We start from the raw sequence: 24,274 nt of genomic DNA, 5'->3' as shown, positions 1-24,274 counted from the left end.
CTTATACCAGTGGTCTTATGTTTATTGACATCTGAGTCCTTAGATTCTGTATTTCCATAGTATTCAGTTTGTATACACTAATATGAAAATTAAAGGTTGAAAAACAAAGGTTAAAAAGGGATCTCATTATCGTTTTTCATGATAAAGGGTCAGAAGTTTAAAATCATATCACACAGAGACTAAGTAAGCATTTTAACATACTTCCTGACAAGTAGTGGATCCTGTATCACATGCAATTGTAAGAGTTCATGCCAGGAATACCTCAGCTCTCTAACTTTATAAAATGTATTTTTAATGATCCTGGGGCAGAACTCTGATTTACTCATTCAGGAAGTATTTAGTGAGAACTTAGAGTGTGCCAGGGGTTGTTTTAGGTGCAAGGGACACAAGACAGACAAGATTCCCCCACTTACAGATTTTATTTTCTGCTTGGGAAAGAGAGACTAAAGCAAACAGTAACTTCAAATAGTGATGAATGCTTGGAGGAAGTAAGCAAGCTGATGTGGGAATAGAGACAAACTAGTGGGAGGATGGGGCACTGCTTTATATAGGTGACCAGGGAAGGCCCCCGCGGAGTGACTGCGCAGCTCAGGTGTTCAGGATGAGAGGGAATTAACCATCTGAATAGCCAAGGAAGCAGCCGTCTGCAGTCGGATCACTGCTGACTGTCCAGTGCTATACCAAACTGAGACACCGTCTTTTCTCATTAGGTTGTTGAAACAGGTACCGAGCTTTTCTCTTTCCTTCCCTGGAGACCATTCTCTACACAGCAGTCCTGATGACCGCTTTAATAATGTAACATAAGTCCTGTCATTCTTCTACTCAGAATCCTCCACAGGCTTCTCATTTCACTCCCAGTAAAATCCAAAGTTGTCCTGTGACACCCTATGTGGTCTACCACTCAGTTACCTCTCTGACCTTATTTCCTACAACTCTGCTGCTATTTCTCTCGACTCCAGCCACACGGGCTTTCTTGTACTGTGAACACATGGAGCAAGCTCCTGCCTCATGGCATTCACAGTTATGATCTCCTCTGCCTAGTGTTCTCTTCCTTGAAGCATATGTAAGGATCACTCCCCTTTCTCAGACAATATTTGTTCTCATCCAGAGGCCTTCTCTGTATAAAAGAACACTTTCTCTTTCTCCCTGTACACCTGCTGCATTTTCTTTATAGTATTTAGAGCCATCCAATATGTACAGTTATTTGTATGTGATCTATCCTCTCTTCCTAGGATAAAGAACAGGGTCTTTGATTTGTTCGTTGTTGTATCCCCAGCTCTTTAACAATGCCTCATAAATATGTTACATTCAGTAAATGGTTTTTTTTATGTCTTTGTCTTTTATTTATTAAGGTATTATTGATATACACTCTTATGAAGGTTTCACATGAAAAAACAATGTGGTTACTATATTTACCCATATTATCAAGATCCCACCCATACCTGAATACAGTCACTGTCTATTAGTGCAGCATGATGCCACAGATCCACTATGTGCCTTCTCTGCTATACTGTTCTCCCCGGGGTCCCCCACACCATGTGTACTAAACATGATACCCCTCCATCCCCATCTCCCTCCTTCCCCACCCACCCTCCCATACTCCTCCCCTTTGGTAACCACTAGTTCATTCTTGGAGTCTCTGAATCTGCTGCTATTTTGTTCCTTCAGTTTTGCTTCATTGTTATACTCCACGAATGAGGGAAATCATTTGGCATTTGTCTTTCTCCGCCTGGCTTATTTCACTGAGCATAATGTCCTCCACCTCCATCCATGTTGTTGCAAATGGTAGGATTTGTTTCTTTCTTATGGCTGAATAGTATTCCATTGTGTATATGTACCACATCTTCTTTATCCATTCATCTACTGACGGACACTTAGGTTGCTTCCGTATCTTGGCTATTGTAAAAAGTGCTGCTATAAACATAGGGGTGCATATGTTTTTTTGAATCTGAGAAGTTGTATTCTTTGGGTAAATTCCAAGGAGTGGGATTACTGAGTCAAATGGTATTTCTATTTTTAGTTTTTTGAGGAACTTTCCACAATGGTTGAACTAGCTTACATTCCCCCAGCAATGTAGGAGGGTTCCCCTTTCTCCGCATCCTCACCAGCACTTGTTCTTAGTCTTTTCGATGCTGGCCATCCTTACTGGTGTGAGGTGCTATCTCATTGTGGTTTTAATTTGCATTTTGCTGATGATTAGTAATGTGGAACATCTTTTCATGTGTCTGTTGGCCATCTGAATTTCTTCTTTGGAGAACTGTCTCTTCATATCCTCTGCCCATTTTTTTAATCAGGTTATTTGCTTTTGGGTGTTGAGGCATGTAAGTTCTTTATACATTTTGGGTGTTAACCCCTTGTTGAATATGTCATTTACAAATATATTCTCCCATATTGTAGGATGCCTTTTTGTTCTGTTGATGGTGTCCTTTGCCATACAGAAACTTTTTAGTTTGATGTAGTCCTATTTGTTCATTTTTGCTTTTGTTTCCCTTGCTCAAGGAGATGCGTTCAAGAAGAAGTTGCTCATGCTTATATTCAACATGTTTGCCTATGTTGTCTTCTAAGGGTTTTATGATTTCATGACTGACATTCAAGTATTTAATCCATTTCGAGTTGACTTTTATCTATGGGATTAAACAATAATCCAATTTCATTATGTGGCATGTAGCTGTCCAGTTTTGCCAATACCAGCTGTTGAAGAGGCTGTCATTTCCTCATTGTATGTCCATGGCTCCTTTATTCTATATTAATTTACCATATATGTGGGTTTATATCAGAGCTCTCTAGTCTGTTCGATTGGTCTGTGGATCTCTTCTTGTGCCAGTACCAAATTGTCTTGATTACTGTGGCTTTGTAGTAGAGCTTTAAGTTGGGGAGCGTAATGCCTCCAGATTTACTCTTCCTTCTCAGGATTGCTTTGGCTATTCGAGGTCTTTTGTGGTTCCATATGAATTTTAGAATGATTTTAGAATGCTGTTGGTATTTTGAAAGGAATTGCATTGAATCTATAGATTGCTTTACGCAGGATGCCCATTTTGACAATATTAATTCTTCCTATCCATGAGCATGGAATGTGTTTCCATTTATTGGTATCTTCTTTAATTTCTCTTAAGAGTGTCTTATAGTTTTCAGGGTATAGGTCTTTCACTTCCTTGGTTAGGTTTATTCCTAGGTATTTTATTCTTTCTGATGCAACTGTGAATGGAATTGTTTTCCTCATTTCTCTCTCTGCTACTTCATTGTTAGTGTATAGGAAGGCTGCAGATTTCTGTATATTAATTTTATATCCTGGAACTTTGCTGAATTCAGATGTTAGATCTCGTAGTATTGGAGTGGATTCTTTAGGGTTTTTTGTGTGCAATATCATGTCATCTGAAAACAGGGACAGTTTAACTTCTTCCTTGCCAGTCTGGATGCCTTTTATTTCTTTGTGTTGTCTGATTGCTGTGGCTAGGACCTCCAGTCGTATGTTGAATAGAAGTGGGGAAAGTGGGCATCCTTGTCTTGTTCCCGATCTTAAAGGAAAAGCTTTCAGCTTCTCACTGTTAAGTATGATGTTGACTGTGGGTTTGTCATATATGGCCTTTATTATGTTGAGGTCCTTGCCCTCTCTACCCATTTTGTTGAGAATTTTTATCATGAATGGATGTTGAATTTTGTCAAATGCTTTTCAGCATCTATGCAGATGATCATGTGGTTTTTGTCCTTTTTTTTGTTGATGTGGTGGGTGATGTTGATGAATTTTTGAATATTGTACCATCCTTGCATCCCTGGGATGAATCCCACTTGATTATGATGGATGATCTTTTTGATGTAATTTTGAATTCGGTTTGCTAATATTTTGTTGAGTATTTTTGCATCTATGTTCATAAAGGATATTGGTCTGTAATTTTCTTTTTTTGTGCTTTCTTTGCCTGGTTTTGGTATTAGAGTGATGCTGGCCTCATAGAATGAGTTTGGAAGTATTCCCTCTTCTACTCTTGGAAAACTTTAAGGAGGATGGGTATTAGGTCTTCACTAAATGTTTGATAAAATTCAGCAGTGAAGCCATCTTGTCCAGGGATTTTGTTCTTAGGTAGTTTTTTGATTACCAGCTCAATTTTGTTGCTGGTAATTGGTTTGTTCAGATTTTCTATTTCTTCCTTGGTCAGCCTTGGAAGGTTGTATTTTTCTAGAAAGTTTTCCACTTCTTCTAGGTTATCCAGTTTGTTAGCATATAATTTTTCATAGTATTCTCTAATAATTCTTTGTATTTCTGTGGTATCCATAGGGATTTTTTCTTTCTCATTTCTGATTCTGTTTATATGTGTAGACTCTCTTTTTTTCTTGATAAGTCTGGCTCGGGGTTTATCTATTTTGTTTATTTTCTCAAAGAACCAGCTCCTGCTTTCATTGATTCTTTCCATTGTTTTATTCTTCTCGATTTTATTTGTTTGTGCTCTAATCTTTATTATGTCCCTCCTTCTACTGACTTTGGGCCTCATTTGTTCTTCTTTTTCTAGTTTCATTAATTGTGAGTTTAGACTACTCATATGGGATTGTTCTGCTTTCCTGAGATAGGCCTGTATTGCAATATACTTTCCTCTTAGCACGGCCTTGGCTGCATCCCACAGATTTTGCAGTGCCGTCTCCATGTTGCTTGATCTCTCTTTTTCTTTGGTCATTGATCCATTGGTTATTTAGGAGCATATTGTTGTGTAGCCTCCATGTGTTTGTGGGATTTTTCATTTTCTTTGTGTAATTTATTTCTAGTTTCATACCTTTGTGGTCTGAGAAACTGGTTGGTACAATTTCAATGTTTTTTAATTTACTGAGGCTCTTTTTGTGGCCTAGTATATGATCTATTCATAAAAATGCTTCATGTGCACTTGAGAAGAATGTGTATTCTGCTGCTTTTGGGTGTAGAGTTCTGTAGATGTCTATTAGGTCCATCTATTATAATGTGTTGTTCAGTGCCTCTATGTCCTTTCTTATTATCTGTCTGGTTGATCTGTCCTTCAGAGTGAGTGGAGTGTTGAAGTCTCCTAGAATGAATGCATTGCCTTCTATTTCCCCCTTTAATTCTGCTGGTATTTGTTTCACATATGTAGGTGCTCCTGTGTTGGGAGCATAGATATTTATAATGGTTATATCTTCTTGTTGGGTTGACCCCTTTATCATTATGTAATGTCCTTCTTTGTCTCTTGTGACTTTCTTTGTTTTGAAGTCTATTTTGTCTGATACAAGTACTGTAATTCCTGCTATTTTCTCCCTATTAATTGCATGAAATATCTTTTTCCATCCCTTCACTTTTAGTCTGTGTATGTCTTTGGGTTTAAAGTGAGTCTCTTGTAGGTAGCATACAGATGGGTCTTGTTTTTTTATCCATTCAGTGATTCTATGTCTTTTGATTGGTGCATTCAGTCCATTTACATTTAGGGTGATTATTGATAGGTATGTACTTATTGCCATTGCAGACTTTAGATTCGTGGTTACCAAAGGTTCAAGGTTAACTTCCTTACTATCTAATTGTCTAACTTAACTCATTTCATATGCTATTACAAACACAATCTAAGGGTTCATTTTTCTCCTCCTTTTTCTTCCTCCTCCATTCTTTATATATTAGGTATCATATTCTGTACTGTTTATCTATCCCTTGATTGACTTTGGGGATAGTTAGTGGTTTTATTACCTCTGGTGACAGCTATTACACCTTAGGAACACTTCCATCTATGGCAGTCCCTCCAAAATAGACTGTAGAGATGGTTTGTGGGAGATCAATTCTCTCAGCTCTTGCTTATCTGGAAATTGTTTAATCCCTCGTTCAAATTTAAATGATAATCTTGCCGGATAAAGTAATCTTGGTTCCAGGCCCTTCTGCTTCATTGTCTTAAATACGTCATGCCACTCCCTTCTGGTCTGTAAGGTTTCTGCTGAGAAGTCTGATGTCAGCCTGATGGGCTTTCCTTTGTATGTGATCTTATTTCTCTCTCTGGCTGCTTTTAACAGTCTGTCCTTATCCTTGATCTTTGCCATTTTAATTACTATATGTCTTGGTGTTGTCTTCCTTGGGTCCCTTGTGTTGGGTGATCTGTGGATCTCCATGGCCTGAGAGACTATCTCCTTCCCCAGATTGGGAAAGTTTTCAGCAATTACCTCCTCAAAGACACTTTCTATCCCTTTCTCTCTCTCTTCTTCTGGTATCCCTGTAATGTGAATATTGTTCCGTTTGAATTGGTCACATAGTTCTCTCAATATTCTTTTATTCTTAGAGATCCTTTTTTCTCTCTGTGCCTCAGCTTCTTTATATTCCTCTTCTCCAGCTTCTATTTCATTTATTGTTTCCTCCACTGTATCCATTCTGCTTTTAATAACCCTCCATTGTGTTCTTCAACGACTGGATCTCTGACTGGAATTCATTCCTGAGTTCTTGAATATCTTTCTGTACCTCAATTAGCATGTTAATGATTTTTATTTTGAACTCCCTTTCAGGAAGAGTCATGAGGTCCATGTCATCTTTCTCAGGGGTTATATTAATTTTACTCTGGACAAGGTTCCTTTGGTGTTTCATATTTGTGTATGATGCCCTCTAGTGTCCAGAAGCTCTACTCTCTGGAGCTGCTCAGCCCCTGAAGCAATGTCGGGGGTCACAGGGAAGTGGGATTGGTGCGTGGGGGGAGGAAAGAGCTGTTCCCTGTCTCCTGGCTGCTGTGCCTGTCTCCCCTGCCTGAACCAGTGGGCCGAGCACACAGGTATAAGCTTTTGTCCCAGAGCAGCTGGATATGGATCCTGCTTTCCACAAGTGGCTGGAATCTCAGTCTCTCCAGGAATTCTGCCCGTCTTAGCTTTCCAACCCCATAATCATGAGAGAATCATGAAAGCACCATGAAATGTAGGTTGGTGCTCCCAGAGCAGATTTCTGGAGTTAGATACTCAGCAGTCCCAGGCATCCACTCCCTCCCTGCTCCATTTCTCTTCTTCCCGCTGGTTAGCTGGGGTGGGGGAAGGGCTTGGGTTCCGCCAGGACACAGGTTTGGTACATTACCCTGTTCCTTGGGGTCTGCTCTTTTCTCCAGTTGTATGCAGTCTGGTGCAGTCCTCTTTCCTGTTGCTCTCTCAGGATTAGTTGTATTAATTATATTTTCATATTATATGCGGTTTTAGGAGGAAGCCTTTGTCTCACCTCTCACACTGCTATCTTTAATCCTCTCTCAGTAAATGTTTTTACAATGACTTTGTTGTTGAACCTAAATATACAGGTCCTGGGTTAAGAAAGAGCTTAACATTATAAGAAACAAAAAAGGCAGTATGGATAAATCATCAGTTGAGTCGGAAGGTGGTGGAAGAGGAGGTTTAAGAGAGGTAGAGAGGAGCTGCAGGACCGTGTTCACAACCCTGAGTATACATTAGAGTCACCTGGAGGCTTTAAAGTAAATGCTCCTGGAGAAACCGATTTGGTTGGACTGGTCAGTTGGAGTTCATATGTTTCCGTACTTGTCCACAAGGGCATATGTCAGTGGTAGGTTGGAGGTCTGAGTGTGGAACTCAGAAAAGAAATCAGGGCTTGTGGTTATTCGTGTGTTATTACTATGAATATACTTAAAATACTTTTCAAATGAAATACATGGAAATTATACAGAAGAGATTTTTTTCATTGTTAAACTTAGAAATTGTGTGACTTAAAAAAGAAATTGGTTCATTTTTGAAATAGCATTTTATTTTAACTGTTCTACATGCTCATTATAAAAATTTTTTTAAATATGGAAAAAATGTAAGAACAAGTTATTTATATTTCCATTATAAGACACAAGACTTACTGTTTTTAATCTATAATGTATATAGATTATATGTAGAATTTCTACAAATGTAGATTATATTATAAATATTTTAGTATCTTTTTTGTGAATTTCATTCTTTTTCAAGCCATTATTTCCACTGCCATTAAATATGCTTCAAGATATTTTTAATTGTTGAATAATGTCTAGTCTTACAAATTCCCATAATTTAACCACTTCCCTATTTCCAGTTTTTCATCATTACAAATGATGAAACAGTGTATACTGTTATATATCCTTCCATATTTAATCACATCATTACCAACTTTAGGCATTATAAATTATTCATTAATAATTTGATAGATGAAAATAACTTGAATTCTTATGAAGCAAAATATTTTCTCTTTTTCATTGGCATCTGTACATTCTTTGTGAATTGTGCAGATAGGAAAGGTTCTTTCTATAATTTAGAAAGATAACTGAACCTTTAAATATGTTAATACTTTTATAGGAATCATTAATCTTTGCAAAGAAATAATTAGATATTGCTAAATGGAAATTAGAAAATGACTAGTAATCATGAATCACTAGGTGAAAACAAAGTAAGACTCTCTGTAAGTTCCTGTTTATCTTTCAACAAATGTAATCCATGCAAACATTGGTTTCACCACTAAAAATAGGGCCAGAGCATGTTTTTCATTCTGCTTAATCTAAAGTACACGTTGAGGTTTTGATTTCCTGTCTTTTTTAATGATATAAAAATTGTATGGTTGTCTGCAAGGTTTACATTGTTCAATATTTTTATTGGAATTTGAGCTAATGCATGTTTTGCTATAAAAATTGAGTGTCTGAAAAGGGGAGGAAGGCTAGTGCCAAGAGAGTTAGTAGCCCTGTTTCTGCTCTGAGTCTACCAAAAGCCAAGTTTGTCCTGTTTTCTTCAGCTTCCTGGGGCCACTTTTATCATCTGCCAGATGGGGGATTTGTTCATCAGGAGGATCTAGAAGGAGGTGGAAGGCATGGCATGGTCCCAAGAGAGTTTCTCTCTGGCTTTTCTAGAAACAGCTTTTCTCTCCTCTCCCTGCTCCATTTCTCTCATCTTACCCTTCATTTTTCTTTTTACTCTATCAAATACTGTATTATTCTTTAAAAATAGTTCAATTTTCATTGCAAACAGTGACACAAATTCATGTTCCAGCTAATTCCACTTAAGGGACATTAGGAAAGTCTTTTTCAGGAAGCCAGCGGCTCAGTTTGTCTAACAGAGTATAAGGCCTTCCTCCAGAGCATTCTTGGCTCTCAGTAATTTTTTGTTGCCTTTCGTCCTTAGTCTCTTCTCACATAGTAAAGTAGGTATTCTTAGTATTATGTATAAATACGGCTTTACCTTCAGTTGTGTCAGGTTACATTTACCTGATTCAGCAAGGACTCACATTTCATATATGAACAGCCATATGAAATAAAGGTAGGGGCTGTATTCATCACCATTTGGAGCCTTTTTATGTTGTGAATTTTACATATTACCTAACCGTTTATTATTTGTGCTTCACAGGTTTGTTGTGGCCTGTACAGCCTGGAAATCATGTCCAGACACTGATGCAGAAAAGCTAGTTCAGCTGATTTTTAGTGCTTTCCATGATATGATGCAACTGATGAACACTGCTCATCTTTAGAGACTAAACTTGTTATTAAGCACTTACCAAAATATGTCATTAAGGTGGGTGCTGGGAGTGGGTTGGTGATTTGAGATAGGAGGGAATGTTGACTTGAAGGAAACTTGGTAAGTGTAGAAATGAGTACAATCATGCTTTCTAAATTTACTCTGACAGAGGTAGAGATATTATTTTTAAGTTTCCTCTGATGCAGCAGCAATGCAAATTATGATATAGTGAATATCGGTCAAACTATGCAAAGTTTAAGATAAGCCTCAACAATGCAAATCTACAAATTGTAACAATGCAAATCTTACTCTTTTATATATTTTTGTTGGTCCCTGAATAGGTTATAAATCCTGCCTTTGAACATCATTGTAGAATTTGTCTTTCAAGCACTTTAAGCTTTCCTAGTTGCCAAAGGATATGAAATATATGATTAGACGGTAATTTTCCTAAAATCAAAGACTTCCACACTCACTACAAGCATATAAGCCTATATGTTTGATGGGAAAGACCACTACAACTGAATGATTTTTTTTTAATAGAGGGTCTCTGCTGAATAGTAGAATAAAGTTGTGGAAGGGAGGTTTACACCTTCTGACACACAAAACCCTAACAAAATTTATTATAGCATAATTAGTTTTGTGAATAAAAAGTTAAAGTACTTATATTTCAAATTAGTTGTGAGAGTTAGTGACTTTAAAAGGATTAAATGTTGAATGAAATTCTCAGGATTTTACAGCTTGGTTTTCTTTCCACTGTTAAATTTTATACTTTCTACTCCCAGAAAATAAAACTCTCAAAATGCTAGTTTCTTGTTTTGTGTTTGAATAAGTGATTCTTTCCTGTTTGAGCTTATAATTTCTGATCTTAGTTGTATATTTTGTCAAAACCACTCAAAACTTACAGCCATAAAACAATTTATTAGTTCTCATGATTGTTTCGGTTGACTGTGCACAGCTGGGTGGCTCTTCTGCTGGTCTTTGTTTATGCAGATCACCAGGCTGTTTGACTGAGGCTGGAAAGTCTGACGTGATCTCGCCCACTGCCTGGGGCCTTGGTGGCTGGGACGCTGTCTCTCCCTGTGGTCTCTGGTCATTCAGCATTCTAGCTGGACTTCCAAACTTGGAGTGTTCCAAAAGGGAAAGGTGGAGATTGCAAGGCCTCTTGAGGCTTAGGCTCTAAAGTCACATGATGTCACTTTTGAATTTTATTGGTTAAAACAAGTTACAAGGGCAGTTTAGATTTAAGGAGTCGGGGAAAAGTCTCATCTCTTGATAAGAACAGCACAGTCATTTTGTAAATGTAAATGGGCATAATAGAGGGCATGATTTATCGAGGGCCATTGTTATAGCAATATACCATGAAAGATTACAGTTAATTTGGTGTACTGGTTATGCATCTTTTTTTAACCTGTTCACATATTCTAAATTTGATAAGACTGATTTATTATCATTATTTCTTTGTGAAAATAATGAGTTGGCTTCCATGGCACTTGATACATCCTTAGCAGTTGCTATAGAATAGGAAGGTGAAATCTGAACTATGTACCTTTTTCCCTCAACTAGTACAATTTTATAGACTAGATTGCCATGGCATTTAGAATCATTTGGTTGGTTGTTTTTAAATAATGTCTAAGGACTTTGGTATTTTAGAAACTGATACCTCTTGCAGAGAATCTCTTCTTACTCATTCTTTAATATGTTTCCCTAACCTGTCTGAAGTTAATAATCACCAGGAATGTTTTTTATAGAGCCTCAACCAGTCCTCAACCCAGACCTACTGAGTTAGAATTTCTAGGGGCAGATGCTGCATGATCCTTAGCAGGCAAGTTTGGAAATACACAAGAAGAGTAGGTAGAATTCTGCTCACTTTGAGTCACTGAGGTAATTACCCCTTGTTCCACTCTTCTGTGGGTTGATCTGAAATTTAATCCACTGGTACACATGGTCACATTTGAAAAATTATTTGATATGATCTTTTTTATTACAGATAGAAGAACTTAGTTTGGATCATTTACTGACCTAAACAACTTGTTACAACCAAGAGTATTGATAGTGCTGGAGTAAATTATGGAGAAAACAAACGGAAAACTTTCAGTGTGATTAGTAGCTTCTAAGAGTTGTCTAGAAAATTTCTTTTGTTCTCTAAGTGTATTTCCTTCTTATGGGAGAAGTGGATTAATATTCTGGGAAAATTAGAAATATTGGTAAAAAGTAATTCAGTTGCTATAGAAACTCAGCATTATTGATTTTTCTAATGTTTCCAATTACACTAAGGAATAATGAGTTTTAAACATTTTTTAAAATACTCAGTATTATGCCTCTTTCTTGCTTCATAGAACAAATGTGTGCCTGCAAAGTTAGCTTGTTGAGGGTAATTTCATTTTCTCTTGGACTTGGGTGATAAGCCGGGAATGTATTCTTTTAGAAACACCTCATTCCCCAGTAGAATAATTTGGAAACTTACCAAAGGAGAGGGGAAGGGCTATTGAAAGATGTATTTTTCCTTTGTTCTTCTGAAATTGTTCCCAAACCACCCTGTCATCTACCCAGTTATTCAGGATGATAAGCGTTTTTCCTAAGCCTGTGACATCTGTTAATTCTACAGCTTTATGTACCTGAATTTTCCCCTTCTTTCTCTGCATGTTTCTGGTAACTCAGGAATTGTTAGGTTGCTGTTTTCATACTTCAGGACAGGTGTGACTTGTGACTCCTAAATTTCAAGTGTCATATCAAACACCAAATTGGAAGTGCTGAATTGATCTGGAATAAGACATACCTATATTTTATGATGGCAAACTAGAAACTTCTTTCACAAATCAGAAAAACTTATAAGATGATTTGAATTTATTTTTAAGATACACTATAGCAAGAGTTCATAAGTTCTGTGTCCCAGCCTGGACACTGACCATGGAAAAATAGATGCCTTTCTGTGCCAGCAGCTGTTGATGTGTGCCATGCTCCTTGACTTTGCCATTCTGAAACACCACTATTAAGTCTGCGTTCTGGATGGTGGACAGGCGGTGAGCGATCACTATGCAGGTGCGGCCTTCTCTGGCTTTGTCCAGGGCTTCTTGGACAATCTAATCATAAATCAGAACAGAAGCCTTAACTTAAAAATACTGTAAGTAAATTTTAACATTGAAGGAGAATTTAAAACTTTACACATGGTTTTATGCATCTGAATGTACATAATTGACATAATCTATATGTAATTATGTTTTTAAATTATAACAATTACAAAAATAATAGAAATATTGTAATATCTTGTAATAACTGGTAACTACACTTATTGTGACAGATGGTAACTACACTTATTATGAACATTTTATAATGTATACAATTGCTGAATCACTGTGGTACACCTGAAATCAACATGATATTGACTATAATTCAATTAAAAAGTGGAATTTTATGGTTAAAAAGATCTTTGGACATGTGTTAGAGCTAAGCATAAGTGAGATTATAAAAAAAAGCAACATGTTTTATTGCCAAAAATTGGATTCCCACACTGTAAATCTTCATAAGTACTTCAATTTTCTAACTAGTCACAGTATGTTTCACTTAACTAGTTCCCTTGTATTGAGTATTTTATCTAGTTTTTCACTATTAAAGTTAATTTGCTGAAAATTATTTATGCAGTTTTCTTTTGACTACTTTGTGTTTGTAAAGATAATGTAAAGATCATTTAGAAAATATGGAAAATACTGGAAGGAGTAAGATAGGAAAATATTCTTTCTCAAAATAGTTAACTACTAAGTTTCTGTTAACTTTTCTTTTCCTCTTTGCTTAATTTTTTTCATGGACAAGAAACTTTTATTATACAAATTGTGTGGACATGAGATGAGAGGTCCTACCTTTTCACTTTCTGTGTCCAGAGCAGACGTAGCTTCATCCAGCAGTAGGATCTGAGGCTGTCTGAGGAGGGCTCGAGCAATCGCAATCCTCTGTTTTTGACCTCCTGAGAGCTGAGTCCCCTTATCTCCCACTCTTGTTTCATATTTCTGCAAGTTAGCCATTAATAAAATTAATAGAGCTCTAACCCAGAAAAATTACTAGTGGTATATTGAATAAACTTTTAACATTTGACAGTTGTACTTACAAGGCAAAAATATTTAGAATCAATAAAAATTTCTGTAACAACTACATAGTTATCTATTTAATATTTTTCCTATTTAACAATGTTCATTTTCAAAATCAAACTAGAAAACCAGTGACTTTAGTTCTCAATGGTACTCTGCAACAGAAATTTGAGTAAATTCTCAAATTCCTACCATTATCATACTGCCAATTAATCTGATATCACTAGAGTCCTAAAAAGGTTAAATTCTAATGTTAAAAAATTCTTTAAATTTGAAATATATGACCCCTCCCATGGAGCCTAGTTCTTTAAAACTCATTCATTCACTTAAATATTTACTGGCATTCAATATAAGGTCAAGCAAATACCAAATTAGTAGTAGTATTTGCAACATGCTATGAAAGACCAGAAGAAAATAGAAACTCTTTTTCTCCCCTTCTCCTTCTCCCCCATCTTATCTCCACAAAGGAAAGATACTTTTGTACAGAAGTTGGGAAGCTGGATTTTGAGAGAACATTCTAGGATGAAAAAGCATAGAGTGAATAAAGGTATAGATTGAGTTGGTTCAGTTTGCACAGCTTATTCAGTAATGTACATCATGTAAATTAATGTTCTAAATAAAGTGAAATGTCAGGTAAAAGCTGAAGCTTTAAAGTTTTTCTGTTCATTCAAATCCATTGCTGATTAAAGTCAATGACTATGTTAAGGGTTGATGAAGGCTAACCAACATGGAGGGTTTTAAATTTTATGAGTGAGTGTGATTCTAATTATAGCAGAATATAACAGTAAAAATAGTTAAGCTCTGCTTCAATTGAATCTTGGATGACTGATGATTACCACCAGATGAACGATCCCCTGCTATCACTTTTTGGTATCTCAAGTCATCTTTCCAGGATCACTCCCATTTACCAGTTGCTGAAGAAAATTGTCATTGAACTCCTTACCTTAGATATATTTCAAACCCATATTGATTTCACCGCAGTTTGGCTACAGTCATCCTAAGAAGTTACCAGTTAACTTACATGGGGTAAGGTCTCAATGAAAAGGTGGATATTGGCTGCTTTGGCTGCACACACGATCTCTTCTTGTGACACGACCCGGCTATTGTCTCCATAGGCGATGTTCTCAGCGATGCTGCAGTCAAAGAGGATGGGCTCCTGGGACACAATGCCCAGGTGCGCTCGGAGCCACTGCACATTGAGTTTCTTTGCTTCTTGACCATCTAGGACCTGAAAACCAAAGTTCACAAACTGTAAGAGCAGCTTACAAAGAAAAAAGAAAACTCAAAACCAAAAAACTAAATAGTAAGTTACTAGATAAACCATATAGAGGACTGTTGTGTGTGGGCATCAGCAGTTTATGAAATAGTCAGGTACTTATACTACTGGGGGCCAGTCTAGCCAACAACGATGGTGTTTGTGGTGATGTGGTCACCCCTTTCTTGGGCTAACTGGCAAAATGTTAGCACCTTTGGCCCTGTCTTGCCACATTCTTCTCTTTGTCCTTATCTGCCCTCCTCCAGGCAAGTATACCATCCTGCCTTTAAGTCTGTAATTAGGGATTGTACTCTGATGTGCTGTCCCCTGAATGATTCCAACTTTCTGTTTTATCCCCATCCTCAGGCATAAAAGGAAAAAAAAAATAACATCAGTAGTATGGCCCCGGATTCTGAAAGTTGGCTACTTCCTGTCCTACCTCTACCTCTCTTTTCTCTGAGAACTATCAGCCTTAAACTTCTCCCATTTCTTTTGACAGCACTAAGGACAAGAGTTCAGTTGAACAAGCTCAAACGGCAGTGTCTTTGGGAGAATGGTTTTGTTGGTAGTGTTTTTCTTTTTTGTTCGCTGTGGGCAGGTGGCATAATGCTTCTAGAAGAGCCATGTGATGTCATCTCTGAGAATGCAGCTTCCCACAAGGCAAAGGTCACAGACACAAGCCCAAATAGTTTCGACTTCTTAATAAAGGAATTACGCCCCTAGTGTTGGCACAGCATATGTATGGAGAGCTGTCGAGACGGTTTGCCTGAATTCATACCCACAGGGTAATTGTAACAGTGGAAGCATACTATTTCCCAAAAAGAAGCAACAAGGTTTAACACCTTGGCAACTGTCTAAATGGGGATGGACTTCCAGGGCTGGGTCAGTGCGCCACCATCCCAAGGTAATGGGAGATGGAGGCATTATCAGTAAGCCAAGTTTCACTCATGGAAGGGAGTCAGAGGCCAGACACCAGAAAATCAGTGATGAAAGCCGAGTATGAAAGGGTCAAGGTGAGGGTCAAAGGCCTAGACTTCAGGGTTACAAAGATGACGTGAAGCTGGAGTAGGTGGGAGGGAATACATGGGTACTGGCCCACCCTGGGATTCTATTTAGAGCTCTAACTGGAGTCTGTGGTGTATATAAACCTGGACGTGTTTGTCAGGAGGATTAGGCTGGCTCAAAAGACCCAAAGCGGAGGTTAACTTGATACTCAGTACTTTCTGAGCTACACGGAACTCCAGACGTTTCTGCCTTACTGTCCCCATATATTAGTCTGACTATGGGTGCCAGTTTGGGGTCTGTAGAATGTAGTCATTGTATCAAATAGGATTACATGTCTTGTCCCAGTTTTTTCCATTACAGGAATACTGGGTTAGCCACTTAAAGTCTAAATCAAACTATTATTTTAAGAAAATGTGCTCACCACTGCTCCTGCCAAGGGGTCGTAGAACCGCGCAAGGAGCTGGACCATCGTGCTCTTCCCACAGCCGCTGCTGCCCACCAGGGCCAGCGTCTGGCCCTTCTTCACCTCCAGGCTCAGCCCCTGGAGCACAGGCACATTTGGCCGGCTGGGATAGTTGAACACGACTTCATTAAATTTCACATTTCCTTCAAACTTATCCTAAAAAAGTTAAAATTCTTTTGAATGGTCTGATAATTACTGGAATAAAAAGTATTATTTCAAAGAAACTTTACCAAAGACCCTAGGAAAGGAACATAAACAATACAAGTGCTGAAACCAGTTAGTACTGGTTGCCAGCTGTGACGTGAAACACGGGTACAGGCTATAGAGGGAGTCATATTACAAAGACTTGTCTTCTAAACTTGATTTCTGGCTCACTTAAGACAAATATTTAGCTTTCCCAACTAATAATTCAGAGGCTGAAACCTTGCCAGTGTCCTAAGGCTCAAAGGCTTGGAGATTGAGAGCAGTTGCACCTGAACTCTCAGGGACAGCTGTGCTCTGAAGCCCCGGCAGCCTCTCTCACTGGGCACAGCCACTTTCTCACATCAAATACCTGGTAAAGTACCAGGAAGGTTGTGCAAGTTCCCATCTCCACCCTCACTGTGAAAATGTGCAGCAGCTTGTGTTGCGCATAGAACACAAAAAAACCCTAAGACCTAAGCCTGAGTAATCATCGGAGATAGTATAGGATTATTACTTTTGCTCTGAATAAAGGGGCCTTATGAGTTGTAAAATGTGATTAAAGCCAAATTGCTAATCGCATTTACATATGGAATTTTATGCATATACTTTCATGCAGAAATGACATATTTCATGTAAATTACTCAGTTCTAGTACATTTGGATTTGTTGGGAGCTTTTTTTTGTTTTTTGTTTTTGATTTTTTACTTTTGATGTGCTAAATTTCAGAATCCTGGAAACCCCCTATGGAATTTTTAAAATGCCAGGGAAGTTGGCAAAATATTAGCCCTGTAAATATCACAGAGTAAGCTAAATAAATGTGTGATCACTACAAATTTATCCTATAGTTATAATCTAGCAGACAGCAAACCTTTAGGAGAAAATTAACCGAGCACTCATTAGGAGCAGAGAACTCACAGGCCTCAGGCCTTCTTCACTGTAGCTGTCAATCAGAGGTTGTCTTTCAAACAGCATGAATAAGTGGGCTGCAGACAGCTTAGCTTTAGCATAGTCCGGAGCAAAGGAGCTGGCATGTCCCAGAGCCACAGCGCCAAACACAATTGCTGAAAACACCCTGGGCAGAAGCACAATTCCAAAAATAGCTTATAAAATTAGCTCCATCATGCTTGAAAGTCCAAAGACACTGTTTACCAGTACTGATTTTTTATTCCACTAGTCATTCCCCAACTACCACACACATTATCGTAAAATTCCACTAACAAAGGAACCTAGAGGAGAGGCAAGATCCACTGCCTGAAGGGTTCCTTTCTCTCCACTGCCTCCTGGCTTCACTAGGAGCCTCTCATTTTCTAGAGTTAATGTAACTTTCTGAAGTTCTTCTCTTTCAGGAAGTGGCTTGTCACTGCATCTGGTTTGCGATCAAGTAATTTAATAACTAAACTCCTTTCAGAGTTGAGGGAACTGAAGCACATGGAGTGCTTACTGGGCTGGATCAGTACCAGTGAAGGAGTAATGTTTCCTTTTGAACCTGTGACCCAACTTCCAGTTTGTAGTTTCTTCTGTACTCCCCCACAAACAATCGTTACCACTGTAGTTACAGATATTTTTAATTAGGAAAAACAAGCTTTTATTAGACATCACTTTCTCTTACAATTAAAATAACTACTGACACTACCCTGAAAAAAACAGTTGTCCTAAGCTAAAGGTCAGTTTTCCAATCATATGCTCTTCAAAGAATGGATATAGATTAGAACAACTTTTAGGAAGGGCTAAAGATTCTGAGATCTATATTTCCAGAAAGCTATTTACTTCTGACACCTAGAAATAGGGGAGTAGAAGAACTTCTCAACTAAAGCTAGAAATACCATATGATCCAACAATTCTACTTCTGAGAATCTGCCCAAAGAAAACAAAATCACTAATTCAAGAACATACATGCTCTGTTTATCGCAGCATTACTTGCAATAGCCAAGATATGGAAACAACCTATGTTCAACAATAGATGAATCGATAAAGAAGATGTGGTACATTTATACAATGGACTACTGCTTGGCAATACAAAAGAATGAAATCCTGCCATTTGTGACAATATGAATGGCCCTTGAGGGTGTTATACTAAGTAATGTAAGTCAGAGAAAGATACCATATGAATCCACTTATATGTGGAAAACAAAAACAAAGATAGACTCATACAGAGAACAGACTGGTGGTTGTCATAGGTAAAGGAGGTTGAGGGGAATGGGTAAAAATAGGTGCAGAAAAAATTAGAATGACCCCTTCTGGGTGGTGGCTATATGAGTGTATACATATGTCAAAATTCAAGCTGTACGATAAAATTTGTGCATTTTATTGTATGTACCTCAATTTTTAAAAAACCCTCCGATCAGAGCAGAAATATGCCAAGTGATTTTAAAAAGAATAGCTTCCCTTTGGCAAGACTAGACCCAACCTAATTGAATATACTTAGTATATTTTGAAAAGAGGAATGCATCAATTAGAAAGACCATTACTTAGCCTTGGAAACCAAGAACAAAGGAGAGGCTAAGGGGCAAATGTTGGCAGGGTCATTCCAGGCCTGGTTAGAAGAGACCCTTTGCCAGACCTCAGTCAAGCATTCCCATCCCATTGCCAAGGCCATCTTTTGTTGCAGATAAATAGCAAACTGTTTTGAGTCCATGATCACAAGCAACTTTCTAACTATGATTCATTTTTGCCTGCATTCTTCAATGAGAAAATTTGCTGTTCTGACTGCAGTATTAATAAAATTCTGGTTTATGATAATTTTCATGAGCTTGGTTAATTTTCGTGTACTCAGATGATTCAGCTGCACTTGGAGTATTGACAAGATCAGATTTCTCTGGTGGTTCAACTCTGACCTCATCTTAGAACAAGAGAGTTTTTTCCTACTGCCAACATAGAACTATTGAAACCCTATTAAAGAATAATCTCAGTGTTGTTAAAGATACTTACAGAATAACATCTCTGAATCGCATATGTCCATTCACAATGAGATAGGCACCAAATCGAAAACAAGCAGCATAGGAAAAATACATAAATGCTTGTGAAATACTAAAAGTAATTCCATAGACGTGTGCCTTCCGCACAGAATTCCTGAAAAGCAGATTAGTATATTTACTAATATACCATGTCTTCAGCCTCTCTTAGTTAGCAATATGTTGTCAAAAGAGCCCAGCCTCTAAGTCTAGAGGAGCTGGGTTTAAATTCTTATGTGTTGTATGTTAGCTTGAGTAAGTGACTTAACCTCTCTACACATCAGTTTTCCAAGTATACAATGGGGATAACCAATATGATGCAGAATTGTTTTGAGAATTAAATAATACAAATGCCTAACACAGTACCTACTTCATGGTGGTTGCTCAAGTAATAGATGCTGTGAATATTACACGTTAAAATCTGATGACTCAGATATTAAACTCCTTTGATGTAAACATGATGGTTGGTTCAAAAATATCAAGGATGTCAAAGTTAGGAATTGTCAGACTGTGATTTCTGTTATGGTATCTTGGCTTCTGTGACTGGTTATAGTCTCGTCTGTCAAAATTCATGTTCCAAATTCAGAAAGCCAGGGTCATTGAGGTTTATACAGAAATACACCAGAAGTTCTCTCAGCTAGATCCCATCAGCCCCACTACAATTTGTTTTGCACCAACTACAATTTGTTTTGCACCATTTCTAATTAAATCTCATGCTTATTAGTATAGCTACTTTATTATACTTTATTATTCCAAATCCTTCACCAAAACAAATAGTTACTCATAGATTAGAAGGCAGATATTTGCAAGAGGGAAAATTCAAAGTATTACCGATTTGGATGGTGTAACTTAGGTGCTATGAGCAGGGTGTTATTACTGAACAATTTACAATGCTACTGAATTTTTAAATTATAATAAAATTAAAAATTAGCTTCAGCTTTTTATTCCTTAATTATCTTGAGGATCAAAATAAACCATAAGTTCATACATAGGTAATGGCATTCATTTATCCATTCATTTATATATCAGATATCAAATGGACAGAAAAATATAGCTATATGAAGTATACGTAACTAAGAAGATGGAATAAATTGAGATTTCAACTATCCCCTTTCAGATTTTAAATGTTCTAACTATTCTTCTCATCTACAAAGTTTAAGTTGTATTCAATTTTGTGTTAAAATATACTCATTTATGAAAACAGGCCCTGGCTGAAAACAAACAACGAGTAGAGGTACTGGAATTTCTTGAGCTGCTCAAATATAAGCCAATGATAGAGGCTATGTGTCTTTGTTTTCAGAGTAGTTTGGGTCTGGTCCTCACCCACAGATTAAATAGAATACCTTAATAAACCAAATAACAAGTCTTAGCTTTGGTTCAGTCTACACAATCCGAAGAAAATAAAGTTTGAGCTATTCCTGAAACAGTGATTCTGCAGAATCCCCCAAAGGTTGGTTGTGTTGGCCGCACTGGTGAACAGTGCAGTCCTCGTTATCTTGGGAAACCCAATTTATTATTTTTATAAGAAATGTAAAAATCTGATCCTATGGGCCAGTCACATCAGAAAACTATTTTTAGTGAGATAATTATTGAGAAAGTATCTTCCCTGTATAGTCATATCACTATTTGGAGCAGAATTTATATTATCTTTTGGGGACAATTAATTCAGCCTCAGGAAAGCACTGTGTTCTTAGTTACAATCACGTGGTCATTACCTGTAAGCTCCATACAATTTTTCTGCATACATCGATTCAAATCTTCTTTCCTGGGTCAAGGACACAACTGTCCTAATATTTTCTATGGCCTCTGTTGCAATCTGTAATGTAGAACACATCTTGATTAGAAGTGGGGCTGTTACTTCTGAAATAATGAAAATATGAACTTTAGGGCTCTGTCAGAAGAATCCGGAGGGATTATATTGATGGGGTTTTAATTCCTTCAATTTTGAAAGCCAAGGCATAATAAATATGTCCTGGAGATGAGCTCTATGGTGAAACCAGCAATCTTTAGAGCACTTCTGGTTGTGTCAAGTATGATGGGCAAGTCTTGGTAGGCCCAGGGGGACTGACCAGCCTACGGCAAGACCAACCAGGCTGGGCACCTGCAGCCTGTCTCTGTTCTCAGCCCTGCCTCCAGGCGGTTCCTTGACTGGTTTTAGTCACACCCCTTTGTGGCTTGCCTTCTTCAGAGGGCAAGGTCCTAGAAGAGAGAATTGAATTGGTATATGATTTCTAAGACCCATTGGAAGTACCATTTCCTCCAAGAGCATATTTCTACTTACAGAAACTATTCACCCACAATTGAGAAGACATGTACTTCCTTTATAAATAACATAACTTTGTCTTTATCCTGATGAAGGGGAAAAACAGCTGATAGATCTAGGCCAGTCAAATTCAGTTCCCTGGACTTGGAGGCAACTGTTTGGAATAGATGGACTCACAGGCCCCCAAATGGTGGCCCCACCGGGTATGTGTAGGAAGCTAGTCTGAATATACAGCAGTTGAGGAAGGGAACAAATGTGTAGAGAGACTCAGTAACAACAGAGCTTGTACTTTAAGAGAGAAACTCCAGGTGACGTTCCAGTAACCTAAACCATGTGTCCCCCCCCTCCTTGTGTGTCTGTGCCTCAAATCCCTTTTCACCCAAACCGGCCAGAGCAGTTTTGTGACTCTTACAGCCAAGCCACCAATTTCAGGGTAGTTTGGATCTGGTCCTCACCCACAGATTAAATAGAATACCTTAATTAACCAAATAACAAGTCTTAGCTTTGGTTCAATCTACACAATCCAAAGAAAATAAAGTTTGAGCTATTCCCAAAACAGTGATTCTGCTGAATCCTGCACAGGTTGGTTGTGTTGGCCACTCTGGTGAACAGTGCAGTCCTTGGTGTCCCCAGCTCTTGGGAAACCCAATTTATTATTTGTATAAGAAATGTAAAAACCTACATTTTGACTATTAACAATCGACTAATGTTAATTGTCTGTGACGTAGCTATTTAGTCTAAGCCAAAATTCTGCAAGTGAGTCGTCGAAACGATTAAAGAACATACGATTTTAGTTGTTTTTCTTTTATCAGCTTTAAGACTTTTCTCTAGTTTTCATCTTCTATAACCAGATGAAAGCAAGATAGTTGATATTTTAGGCTGATTAGCCATATATCTATATTACAGATGAGAAATCTAACAGTAATAATAGCCAGAATAGAAGATACATACTGAGCTTTTCGTATGTGTCACGTAGGACCTCATTTAACTGACATGATCTCACTTAGCCTCACAACAATCCTGTGAGGTCAGTATTGCTCCTGTTTCCAAAGATGAGGGAATTGAGGCACAGAAAAGTTAAATGACACTCCTACAGCTCTGAAATTGGTATGTGTGCAAGGATTCCTTATCAGGCCATGTGATGCCAAGTCCATATTGTTAACTCATGATGCTGTTCTGCTTCCCCAGCTTTATGATTTACACAAGGAGAAACTACTTGTAATGCCTCTACACTCAGCTCTTGGTTTTCTGGGTATGGATTAACTGCTTTGAGAGTGAATCCAGGTTCTGCAGGCCTCTACTCTCAGTAGTTAGGGCCTGAGTCAGGAGGGTTAGATGCAGCCCCCCTCTACCTGCTTCCTGACCAAGCAATCAACCTCTTTATTACCAAGCTCTTTTTGGAAAATGAAAATGGTAACAGACCCCAAATCCTGCTGTACTGTAATCTGCACCCATGTCAATGAGACCCTTTCTTTTTGAAAAAACAGTGGTTTGGGGGGGGTTCCAGAACCTTCTATCTAACCATCATTCTGTGTTAATCAAAGTTATTATTGAATTGCTGATAATTAACATTTAAAATGTCCAATCTCTTCTATTTAAAAAAAAAGTCATTAGGTTAAAGTAGCTATTAAAAATAATTTCTGACTTATCTGAGTTCTTCACTCTTTAATCCCCAGTATGAGAGTATCAGCTGTAGGGAACATGGGACATATTCACATTATCTGGTACAATTTCTCACTTCATATATGTGGAAAGTGATGTTTAGAAAAGTTGGAATTCTCCAGTATCTCCACTGTGAGTACCAAGCCAAGACTAATAACCAAGGTGTTGTGTTTATTTGCCAATTCCGGTTGCCCTATTCCTGCCTAAGTTCTGACAACTTCCAGTGTTATTAGGCATTTTTAATGGAGTTAAGACTCTTAACTGGGTTCAAGATGTCTTCTTTTAATTGGATTCAAGATTTTTTTTTCATGTTAGTTAGTCTAAGAAAATTTTATCTTCATTCTATCTTGACAATTTTCCCTTCTGAAATGTGGAAAGAAGCAGGGTTCAGAGGAGAAGGGAAATCAAATCTACAGGGTATATTTTCTCAGCAGTTAGTTGTGAAAAAAGAATTCAAGGAAACGATGCCCAGGTGTATTCACAGCCAAGCAGCTAAGAGGATCTTCACAAACTGGACACCTAGGGCTTCTCAGATCCCAGAGCCATGAACTGTTCTACAGATCTGAGTCCTGGAGAGGCTGCAGGGTGACCGGGAGAAGGAACCACTCTGATGGAAACCGGAGAGAAGCCTAGCACTGCATCCAACTGTAGCTAATGTGGGCTAAGAGAGGTGGTGAAAGCCTTTCTTCATTGGACATAATTGGTTCAGTGGAAACATACTTTGTAATTCTGATCTCATCCCCTCCTTGCTATATATCTGAGCAAGTCACTCAGCCCCTGAATGCTTTCATCCTGTGAGGTGGAGATATGATCGGCCCCACCTCACGCAGGGAGGCCAGCTGCAGCAGTGTTTGTGAAGGGGCTTTGTAAAGTGTGGTGCTGTAGAAACTGTATCACAATTTATATTCATTATCTGCCTCACCTCTTGAGGTGTCAATAAAAGCTAATACTTATATAAAATGTTTTATGGAGATTTAGACACATTTAAATACATATAAAAGGG

At 37.9% G+C, this 24,274-nt stretch overlaps 2 protein-coding genes across 12 annotated transcripts in view; one reads left to right on the top strand and one right to left on the bottom strand.

The window, feature by feature from the left end:
• The window catches only part of CROT (carnitine O-octanoyltransferase), a 68,288-nt gene extending 58,072 nt beyond the window's left edge, over positions 1–10,216 (top strand). For all 6 annotated transcript variants that reach the window (XM_036990741.2, XM_017680427.3, XM_017680340.3 and 3 more), the window contains one exon: positions 9,304–10,216. In XM_036990741.2, the coding sequence (XP_036846636.1) occupies positions 9,304–9,424 (121 nt within the window). In that variant the 3' untranslated portion in view covers positions 9,425–10,216. The remainder of the gene's footprint in view (positions 1–9,303) is intronic.
• Positions 10,217–12,237: 2,021 nt separating this feature from the next.
• Positions 12,238–24,274, bottom strand: part of ABCB4 (ATP binding cassette subfamily B member 4) — a 68,563-nt gene continuing 56,526 nt past the window's right edge. For 5 of the 6 annotated variants that reach the window (XM_017679780.3, XM_017679949.3, XM_017679863.3 and 2 more), the window contains 7 exons: positions 21,062–21,162; positions 19,324–19,464; positions 17,311–17,467; positions 16,172–16,369; positions 14,512–14,718; positions 13,266–13,412; positions 12,238–12,491 (listed from right to left, as the gene is read on the bottom strand). In XM_017679780.3, the coding sequence (XP_017535269.1) occupies positions 12,285–12,491; positions 13,266–13,412; positions 14,512–14,718; positions 16,172–16,369; positions 17,311–17,467; positions 19,324–19,464; positions 21,062–21,162 (1,158 nt within the window). In that variant the 3' untranslated portion in view covers positions 12,238–12,284. The remainder of the gene's footprint in view (positions 12,492–13,265; positions 13,413–14,511; positions 14,719–16,171; positions 16,370–17,310; positions 17,468–19,323; positions 19,465–21,061; positions 21,163–24,274) is intronic. The other variant, XM_036990737.2, reaches the window with a different exon arrangement.

This window comes from Manis javanica, chromosome 6 (genome assembly GCF_040802235.1).
Source record: "Manis javanica isolate MJ-LG chromosome 6, MJ_LKY, whole genome shotgun sequence".
Classification (NCBI taxonomy): Eukaryota; Metazoa; Chordata; class Mammalia; order Pholidota; family Manidae; genus Manis; species Manis javanica.
Note: the sequence above shows the minus strand (reverse complement) of the source record. Positions and strands in the feature narration are given on the sequence as shown.